The sequence below is a fragment of the Schistocerca serialis genome, chromosome 4 (assembly GCF_023864345.2).
Source record: "Schistocerca serialis cubense isolate TAMUIC-IGC-003099 chromosome 4, iqSchSeri2.2, whole genome shotgun sequence".
In the NCBI taxonomy this organism is placed as follows: Eukaryota; Metazoa; Arthropoda; class Insecta; order Orthoptera; family Acrididae; genus Schistocerca; species Schistocerca serialis.
This window is the reverse complement of record NC_064641.1, coordinates 713998417-714009604: the sequence shown is the minus strand read 5'-3', so window position 1 is coordinate 714009604 and position 11188 is coordinate 713998417. Positions and strand designations below refer to the sequence as shown.

Sequence of the window (11188 nt, the reverse complement as noted above, 5' to 3'; positions counted from 1 at the left end):
ATCACCCCGATATCTTGTTTCAGCAACACGGTGCACCGCCTCATTGGGGTTTGGGCGACCGTGCCTATCTCGATATGACCTTTCCTGGGCGATGGATTGGTCGTGATGGGCCAACGGTTTGGCCTCCACGCGCTCCTGACATAACCTCATTGGGCTTCTTTTTATGGGGTTATGTCAAGGACGATGTCTACCGAACACGTGTACCATATCTTGAAACCCTGCGGCAACGGATAACCACAGTCGTTGAATCGATCCCTCCAGTAATGTTGGCTAATGTGTGGACGGAAATTGAATATCGCCTAGATTGCTACGTGCCACCAAGGGTGCTCATGTGGAAGTTTACTGATATGTGAAAAAAACTTTGATAGTTTGTAAACAATTAGACACCAGTTTCATATTTGTATCTTACTTCTAGCCTGATTTATGTAATCAGGGAAATACTTTTCGGACACCCTGTATGTTGTTGCAGAATCGTCACTAAAAATTTACCTGTGTGAACAGGTTTAGCTCAGACCACGCAATGCAAATATTGGTAACCAGTAAGGGCGCTGATGACAATAGTGTTAAGTGCCCTAAATCCAAAAACACCTTCATCTATTTGCTACGGAGTCTGGTAAGAAATTAAAGGGTGTGGTTTTAAATAAATGACAAGGGTTCTGGAGGAAGGATCAAATAAATATTATTAGCATGAAAACTGTGGCAAAGAAGCCAGTAAGGTAGCAGGTGAACGCCGATGGTACTGTCTACGACAAGAAGAACGCTGTGTTTCAGTTGATGATTGCCCGTCCCGCAGGGCGCTCGCTTTGCCAGGTGTCTCGTGACCCTGCCGCGCTGCCCGCGCTGGCTCTGCTCGTGGGTCGTGGCTGGCAGCGTCTGACTTTGCTAGGGCAGCGATGGCAGCCTGCGCACGTACGGGGGCGGCGCGTTGATGGAGACGCCGTTGTCGACGGTGGCGCCGCGGTCGCTGAGGTGGCGGTGCCGCTTGCCGGGCAGGCTCTTGGCGATCTTGGGGTTGTACAGCTTGGGGTCGCTCACCATCCGCACGAAGAAGGAGCGCTTGTACGCCAGCGTCTCGCGCTTCTTGCGGTCCTCCAGGTCCAACACCTCGTCCACTGGTTCCGGCTGCAACAAAACCAAACCCATCAGCTACATGGCGGGCGGTAAGCGCATTCAGTAACTCGCTTACTATTCGAGATCAATAGCCAATTCAGTAATCTCCGGTTGGGCTTTTTCCTTTACCTCACTTAAAATTGCATGGTGTCTCAAAGATTCATCCCGTTTTATAAGACAATCTTTTACATGAATGAAGGCAGATACTTGGCGTATACATTAAGTTACGTATCAAAACTAGAATTTCACCACGACGCCAGATGTAAGTTGCTTGTTCACGTACCCCGAGTTTTTATGCGGTCCAATCACATTAATGTGATCATGGCCTAAGTGGCACGTCAACGACCAAGAGCCACTCACTGACGGCAGGTGGCATGACTAGCAGTGGAGGATATACAAAGCCTGTCTGGGGGATGCGGAAAACAGTGCAGTCGTTATAGTAATGCAGAAACGAAGCGGTTTATCTACCCCAAAATGGGCATGATCATTGACTTTCGGGCCGAGGGTGGAAGCATTTCAGAAACGGCTAAGTTTCTAAATTGTTCTCGTGCCGTCGTGGTTAAAGTATACTGCGCATGGCAAAGTGGCGCTAACCAGAACCGGCGCCGAGGCAACTGTGGTGCACCGTCGGCCATAGATGACAGGCGTGAATGATGGCTGCAGAGATGGGTACTGGCGATTAGACGTGCAACTGTAGAGCAGCTGACTGCCCAGACAAACCAATGGGCTACCAACAGTGATCCTCAATAACAGTTCAGCAACCATAGCTGCGCATGGGCCTCCACTGCGGGTGTTTCCTTCATGCACCCATGATGACTGCTGTACATTGGCGACGAACGCAACTGTACGCACACTGAGTGGCGAGATGTGATCTCAGATGGATCTCGTTTTATTTGAAATGGGTCAGATGGCCGTTTGGACGTATGGTGTGAAACGTCTCAAAGCAAACACCCTGGCCGGCCGGGGTGGCCGAGCGGCTCGAGAAGCTACAGTCTGGAACCGCGCGACCGCTACGGTCGCAGGTTCGAATCCTGCCTCAGGCATGGATGTGTGTGATGTCCTTAGGTCAGTTAGGTTTAAGTAGTTCTAAGTTCTAGGGGACTGATTACCTCAGAAGTTAAGTCCCATAGTGGTCTGGTTGGTTGGTTTGTGGGGTTAAAGAGACCAGACTGCTGCGGTCATCGGTCCCTAAGTCCCAGAGCCATTTGAACCATTTGAGCCAAACACTCTGCAACAATTGGAAGAGTCTTGGCCAGGGGATGGAACATTGTGGTCTGGGGAATGTTTTTGTGGTATTCCCTGGATGATATCGTCATTCGGGAAGGCATAATGGATCGACACAAGTATGCATCTATCCTTGTGGACCATGTTCAGCCCTACATGGAGTTTGTCATTCCTTGCCACGACGGCATTTACTAGCTCGGCAACGTGTCAGGGAGCTCGCAGCCTACATGCATGGTCTGAAGAGCACCAGGACGAGTTTACCGAACTACCCTGGCCACCAGACTCCCCAGAAACTGAGGTCTAGCGCAACAGAGCTGTTCGCTCCATGGAATTTCAACTGAGAGACCTAGCGCCGTTGGGCACAACACTGGAGCTGGCATGGTTCGAATGGCTCTGAGCACTATGGGACTTATCATCTGAGGTCATCAGTCCCCTAGAACTTAGTACTACTTAAACCTAACTAGCCTAAGGACATCACACACATCCAAGCCCGAGGCAGGATTCGAAACTGCGGCCGTAGCGGTCGCGCGGTTCCAGACTGTAGCGCCTAGAACCACTCAGTCACTCCGGCCGGCGGAGCTGGCATGGTTCCTCATACCTGTCGGTACCTTCCAGAACCTCACTGACGCTCTTCCTGCACATCTCGCAGTGGTTCGCGCTACAAGATGTGGCTACCCGGGCTTTTGACGGGTGGTCACATTAATGTGACTGCACAGTGTATGTCCGTGCGCGTAGTTACTGGTAGGGGCCTCACTGGCGCAGCTCACGAGCTCGTTCGTTGATTGCCCAACGTTCGTCCAACCGATATGATGTTAACACAGCAACAAAAGGTATTCTGCGTTTCGCCAGGTGCGATTCTGTTATAAATGGAGTTTATTTAGAGAACAGCACCGCAGATGTTTGTCGTTCGTCCAGTGGAGGGCACGCTGAACACTTGTGAAAGGTAAATGGAAACTTTGAGTCTAAACATAACTGTAAAAATTTCAGCAGAGTTGTATGCACAGCCTTGTAAAAGAAATACTTTTGTAAAATCCCATGGGTTTTCTGAAAATAAAAACTTTCTAGTCCTACGTACAAATTAATATATTCCACAATTTCTATCTTGGTTAATGTAGGAGACAGTCTTCAGAAAGTGGATGAATCTTACTGAAACACCTCAATGTTCACAGAAATTCCTAAACCTAATTTGTCACATTTAATATTGCTTATATTAGAACTACTCCTGGATTCGTGGGAAAAGGACAATTTCATGCAGATCTATTCACCACGAGGTCTGGACCTAGTACACAGTACCATCAGCAGAGGGCGCTTTCGTCCGTTTCGTGACGTAACTCAAGATGGTGGGGGTAAATGGCGGAAAACGACTCTCCCTATGGTGAACATGAGTTTTTATTTTGTAGATAGTGTCTCCACCAGGAGATCTATTCAGTTACGTCGTATTAATGTACTGCACTTAAATAAAATGCACATCCATGTGTTCCCAGGCAGTTTACTGACAAGGCATACGTATTATTATTTATGGAATGAAATGTACTGTTGCACAAAATAACTGAAAAATCAAGACTGCCACGGTTTCGGCATATATCCAGTTTATTATTCGGAGGCTTTTGAATAATGTGTATGATGACATACAAATTAATCATTAAGTGATTTCCAATTTATTTTTCAGAAACTATATATGAAGGGCTTATTTCAATAGTGGTACAAGTCCATTTTTGTTCATTGTGAGATACAGAGTCCTAAAGTTAAATGAGCCCTGAAAAATCTTCAGTTGAGATACCAGAAACATCCAAGCATATGTCTTCTTGCTAGAGATGAACCTTTCGTTCTGTTTGTTTGGATCATTAATTGCAGAAGCATTATTGGCAGAAAAGTGGATGTTATGGATTTGTTAGCTAAGTCTCTCACTGTTTTCAAACTCTCAGTTATATCTACCAATCTAACAGCAATGTTATGAGAAATGGTTTATGATATTATGTAAATGTGAATTGCGGAGAGAGCTTCCAAATACATTTTTGTTGTCTTTGATCTATAATAGTGAGAAATAGGAAATTATATTTAGATCAAACTATGAAACGGCAGTGAATACTGTGACTAAATACAAAGAAAAACCTCTTTTGGACATGTAACGGTGTCCAGCTGAGATGAATTGTAATAAAATTACGTCGATTTTTAGAGATACTTTGGGCAGCAACGATGGTTTTATGATGTACCATGTGCCGAATGATAAATAAACGAAAGAGAACACTGATTTAATTTATGTTCAACAGTCATATAGCAGAGATTCATGACGGGGATATATACGTCTATCTGACAAAGAAACCATCTTGAAGCTGAGTGCAAGTCATGGTCGATGTTGCACGTGTTACCTTGTTCACTCCTATTCGTTTGATTCAGAGTTTGTTGAGCGACTTGTTTCGTCTGCAACATTTCCAGAATTATTCATAATGTCTCATTATTGTATTTCGAAGTAATAGCATTCAAAGCTGCATTTTTCTGCGAGGGTTGAACGAAAAGTAATGCCTCCGCCTTCTATAATTGGGTTTGAATGGAAATATTTTAATAAATCAAACGCAGAAATAATCCTAAGAGTGTGAGCTTTATTTACTAATATTCACTTTTCCACATAATCACTAGCCAATTGGATACATATCTGCCAACGATGAACAAGTTTTCTGAAGGCGCCACGGAAGAAGCCGACACTCTGTTTCCTCAACCACAGTCACAATGATCTCTCAACGTCTTCATCAGAAGCATAGTGATGTCCCCGTATATCGTCTTTCATCATCAGGAACAGATGGAAGTCAGAAGGTGCTAAATCTGGACTGCATGGAGGATGCCGTACGGTGGTGAAATTCAGTCTCTGAAGTTCTGCTGTGGTAGCACGTGAAGTGTGTGGTCTGGCATTGTCATGCTGCAAGGACACATTTCCCTTTTCCTTTCGGGCCCTTGTTACCTGTCGTTTCAGAGTTCGCAGCGGTTTGGTGTAACGTTCTGAATTTATTGTTGTTCCACGATCAAGGAAATCAACATGGATACCACCATCTGCGTCCCAGAACACTGTGGTCATGCTTTCTCCAGCTGAGGGCTGCGTCTTTATTTTCTTTTTCTGGGGCGACTCTTTGTGTCGATATTCCATAGACCGACGTTTTATCTCCGGGTCGTAAAGGTGAACACATGTTTCGTCTCCTGTCACAATTGAATAGAGAAAGGCGTCACCTTCATTCTCGTAATGCGAGAGGAGTTCCTGGTAAATTTCATGTCCGTGCGCTTTCATTTCAGGAGTCAGCATCAAGGTATCCATTGTGCACAGATCTTCCCATAGCCAAGCAAAGCAATAATGTGACACATACGTTCTTCTGAAATGCCGATTGTGCTTGAAATTTGTCTCTGAGTAATACGACGATCGTCCTGAATCAATCTGTCAACATTTTGCTTGTGAAACTCAATGGTTGCTGTCGCAGGAAGTCCAACTCGTCGTTAGTCATGCAGGTCAGATTTCCCCGCCTCAACATCTTTAAACTTACTCGCCCAACAACGCACAGCACTCACATAAACACAATCACCATAAACTGCTTTCATTCTCTGATGAATCTCCCTTGTGGTGACACCTTCTGTTGTCAAGAATTCAATAACTGCAAGTTGCTAACATCGCTTTGACCGACCGTCGGCGCGGGGTTCCATACTTTACACTATAACAACACAACCGTTCAATGCTAAGGCTTCCTGCCAACTGTAGCTGTAGAGAAGAGGCTACGGAACAAGCCAGTACCACCGCATACCAATGCTGACAACTGTTGAAGAGTTACGAAGGTGGAGGCCTTACTTTTCAGTCAACCCTCGTATTTAAGCAGTATTTGAAACTGTTATATCTATCAATCTAACAATCTAATAATTTTTGGATCGGTACTATGTACTATGTACGCAATTCTAGAACTCTTAAAAGATGAAATTAGCTTTTTGTCAAGAAAAGTAAAGTATTGTTTTGCTGTGTGGTTTTCATTATACCTTATTTATTCATTGAGATGGTGATGCAATAACATGGGGTACTTTCAAACGGAACTATGTTGGTCGAGCTTCGGAAGGATAGCTGATTCAGCTAAAGAAGTAGCATATGTAGTTCCCTCTAAAACTAATTTAACGATATTTCAGAACCTCGATAACGGAAATGAGTTATGAACATTGACAATACTCACCCCTTTGACTAATATCGTCTTGATGCCTTGAAAGCCTCCTTTAATGTAAACGGTAAACGTGAGCCCTAAGTAAACGTAATAAGTGACTGATCCTACGAATTCGTGAGATCCCGTCTTATACCTGTTAAGAGGAGACGCTGCTCACCCTTGGCAGTCAGCTTCACCGAATAAGCTCCGCAGTGTGTCCGTCGAGTTAGTAGGAGTGCTAATTTCCGGTTTTGTGTCGTAAAAGTGAAGGAAAGATTTTACGACGTACAGAAACAGCGTTCTTGCTGGACCATAAACTTCCAGCTTTAGTACTTGTCATTTTGGTGCAAAAGGAACAGCGTAATATTTCTTAGCAGGGAAATATATATAGCTGCGTGTTGTCGCTTCCAGTCTCTTTGTTTTTAGGCGCAAATGAAAATCCAATCATATTGTTAGTTAACTTCTCCAAGGTGCCTCGAAAATTTAGTCTAATCTATAAATATGATTTGGATAATCGATGTTGTATGTTACGGTTTATTTATGCTTTTGTTGTTGCTCTTGCTCTCCCTTGTGTCTACCAAAACAACAGTCCTTTTCAAAATTAGAAATGAGAGAGGCAGCAACTACCGTAAGTTTTCACATCAGTGTAATGACCTTTCGTTGCCTGTTCATCTGTTCATCTCACATCGAAAGATGTTAACACAATTTTTTTCTTTCTATTTATGTTGTTTTCCTCTACCAGTTAATTTTTTTAACAAAAATTATACTTGAGTTTTCTATTCGTCATTCCAAATACCTCTATATTAGTGCCCTCACACACCTTTCTAACAACGAACGAGTCACAGTGTTTACAAACATGCGAATATACGTGGGGGTATAAAAATGTCTCGTTCTGCCACTTAACAATTGCATTTACTTATTTTCGATGTGGTTAAGTATGACGTCTTTGGACTTTGTCCAACGTCTTTCTAATGCGTGGATGATGTAGTTAACTGAAATTATCTGGCAGAAATTTCTCCTCCTTGGAAGAAAGCATATCAGTTTGAAACATTTTTAATAGTTAAGTTTATTAGTGTTTCCCAAATATCAGGCTTATCGGTGTGTTAATTGGAAAACAATAGGTGGTTCCATTTGAGGTTATCTAGCAAGAAATTGCTGTACGCATTGTTTGTATCCTTCGTGTGTCCATATATCTACGACATTGGATTTATTCACGTTCTTCAGACGTTGGCACTACCGCCAAATTCATTTCGTGGAAGTGGTCCTCAAAACGCCGGTCTCTATATTTCCTGAGAATCATGCAATACCGCCTACTGAGAACAGGAGGAGAAAATCAAGACCATTTTTTTTTTTGGTCATCAGTCTACTGACTGGTTTGATGCGGCCCGCCACGAATTCCTTTCCTGTGCTAACCTCTTCATCTCAGAGTAGCACTTGCAACCTACGTCCTCAATTATTTGCTTGACGTATTCCAATCTCTGTCTTCCTCTACAGTTTTTGCCCTCTACAGCTCCCTCTAGTACCATGGAAGTCATTCCCTCATGTCTTAGCAGATGTCCTATCATCCTGTCCCTTCTCCTTATCAGTGTTTTCCACATATTTCTTTCCTCTCCGATTCTGCGTAGAACCTCCTCATTCCTTACCTTATCAGTCCACCTAATTTTCAACATTCGTCTATAGCACCACATCTCAAATGCTTCGATTCTCTTCTGTTCCGGTTTTCCCACAGTCCATGTTTCACTACCATACAATGCTGTACTCCAGACGTACATCCTCAGAAATTTCTTCCTCAAATTAAGGCCGGTATTTGATATTAGTAGACTTCTCTTGGCCAGAAATGCCTTTTTTGCCATAGTGAGTCTGCTTTTGATGTCCTCCTTGCTCCGTCCGTCATTGGTTATTTTACTGCCTAGGTAGCAGAATTCCTTAACTTCATTGACTTCGTGACCATCAATCCTGATGTTAAGTTTCTCGCTGTTCTCATTTCTACTACTTCTCATTACCTTCGTCTTTCTCCGATTTACTCTCAAACCATACTGTGTACTCATTAGACTGTTCATTCCGTTCAGCAGATCATTTAATTCTTCTTCACTTTCACTCAGGATAGCAATGTCATCAGCGAATCGTATCATTGATATCCTTTCACCTTGTATTTTAATTCCACTCCTGAACCTTTCTTTTATTTCCATCATTGCTTCCTCGATGTACAGATTGTAGGGGCGAAAGGCTACAGCCTTGTCTTACACCCTTCTTAATACGAGTACTTCGTTCTTGATCGTTCACTCTTATTATTCCCTCTTGGTTGTTGTACATATTGTATATGACCCGTCTCTCCCTGTAGCTTACCCCTACTTTTTTCAGAATCTCGAACAGCTTGCACCATTTTATATTGTCGAACGCTTTTTCCAGGTTGACAAATCCTATGAAAGTGTCTTGATTTTTCTTTAGCCTTGCTTCCATTATTAACCGTAATGTCAGAATTGCCTTTCGCGTCCCTTTACTTTTCCTAAAGCCAAATTGATCGTCACCTAGCGCATTCTCAATTTTCTTTTCCATTCTTCTGTATATTATTCTTGTAAGCAGCTTCGATGCATGAGCTGCTAAGCTGATTGTGCGATAATTCTCGCACTTGTCAGCTCTTGCCGTCTTCGGAATTGTGTGGATGATGCTTTTCCGAAAGTCAGATGGTATGTCGCCAGACTTATATATTCTACACACCAACGTGAATAGTCGTTTTGTTGCCACTTCCCCCAATGATTTTAGAAATTCTGATGGAATGTTATCCATCCCTTCTGCCTTATTTGGCCGTAAGTCCTCCAAGGCTCTTTTAAATTCCGATTCTAATGCTGGATCCCCTATCTCTTCTAAACCGACTCCTGTTTCTTCTTCTATCACATCTGCCAAATTTTCACCCTCATAGAGGCTTTCAATGTATTCTTTCCACCTATCTGCTGTCTCCTCTGCATTTAACAGTGGAATTCCCGTTGCACTCCTAATGTTACCACCGTTGCTTTTAATGTCACCAAAGGTTGTTTTGACTTTCCTGTATGCTGAGTCTGTTCTCCTATTTATTTCATTCCTCAGGGACTTGTATTTCTGTATTCCTGATTTTCCCGGAACATGTTTGTACTTCCTCCTTTCATCAATCAACTGAAGTATTTCTTCTGTTACCCACGGTTTCTTCGCATTTACCTTCTTTGTACCTATGTTTTCCTTCCCAATTTCTGTGATGGCCCATTTTAGAGATGTCCATTCCTCTTCAACTGTACTGCCTACTGCGCTGTTCCTTATTGCTGTATCTATAGCGTTAGAGAACTTCAAACGTATCTCGTCATTCCTTAGTACTTCCGTATCCCACTTCTTTGCGTATTGATTCTTCCTGACTAATGTCTTGAACTTCAGCCTACTCTTCATCACTACTATATTGTGATCTGAGTCTATATCTGCTCCTGGGTACGCCTTACAATCCAGTATCTGATTTCGGAATCTCTGTCTGACCATGATGTAATCTAATTGAAATCTTCCCGTATCTCCCGGCCTTTTCCAAGTATACCTCCTCCTCTTGTGATTCTTGAACAGGGTATTCACTACTACTAGCTGAAACTTCTTACAGAACTCAATTAGTCTTTCTCCTCTTTCATTCCTTGTCCCAAGCCCATATTCTCCTGTAACCTTTTCTTCTACTCCTTCCCCTACAACTGCATTCCAGTCGCCCATGACTAATAGATTTTCGTCCCCCTTTACATACTGCATTACCCTTTCAATATCCTCATTCACTTTCTCTATCTGTTCATCTTCAGCTTGCGACGTCGGCATGTATACCTGAACTATCGTTGTCGGTGTTGGTCTGCTGTTGATTCTGATTAGAACAACCCGGTCACTGAACTGTTCACAGTAACACACCCTCTGCCCTACCTTCCTATTCATAACGAATCCTACACCTGTTATACCATTTTCTGCTGCTGTTGATATTACCCGATACTCATCTGACCAGAAATCCTTGTCTTCCTTCCACTTCACTTCACTGACCCCTAGTATATTTAGATTGAGCCTTTGCGTTTCCCTTTTCAGATTTTCTAGTTTCCCTACCACGTTCAAGCTTCTGACATTCCACGCCCCGACTCGTAGAACGTTATCCTTTCGTTTATTATTCAATCTTTTTCTCATGGTAACCTCCCCCTTGGCAGTCCCCTCCCGGAGATCCGAATGGGGGACTATTCCGGAATCTTTTGGCAATGGAGAGATCATCGTGACACTTCTTCAAATACAGGCCACATGTCCTGAGAATACACGTTACGTGTCTTTAATGCAGTGGTTTCCATTGCCTTCTGCATCCTTATGTCGTTGATCATTGCTGATTCTTCCGCCTTTAGGGGCAATTTCCCACCCCTAGGACAAGAGAGTGCCCTGAATCTCTATCCACTCCTCCGCCCTCTTTGCCAAGACCGTTGGCAGAATGAGGCTGAGTTCTTATGCTGGAAGTCTTCGGCCGCCAATGCTGATTATTTATCAAAATTTTGGCAGTGGCGGGGATCGAACCCGGGACCGAAGACGTTTTGATTATGAATCAAAGACGCTACCCCTTTTTTTTTAATTCTTTGTTGATCTCATTTTGTTCTATTTTGTTCGTTGTATATGATCGGGGCGGACGTCTCATGACACCTGTTGAAGTTGTTCGTTGAACCGTTCAA

General features: G+C 43.4%; 1 protein-coding gene across 1 annotated transcript in view; it reads right to left on the bottom strand.

Moving 5' to 3' along the window:
* Positions 1 to 767: 767 nt before the first annotated feature.
* LOC126474871 (tyrosine decarboxylase-like) overlaps positions 768 to 11188 on the bottom strand; it is a 167448-nt gene continuing 157027 nt past the window's right edge. Inside the window, exon 9 of the mRNA XM_050102353.1 lies at positions 768 to 1122. Coding sequence (XP_049958310.1) covers positions 883 to 1122 — 240 coding nt within the window. The 3' untranslated portion in view covers positions 768 to 882. The remainder of the gene's footprint in view (positions 1123 to 11188) is intronic.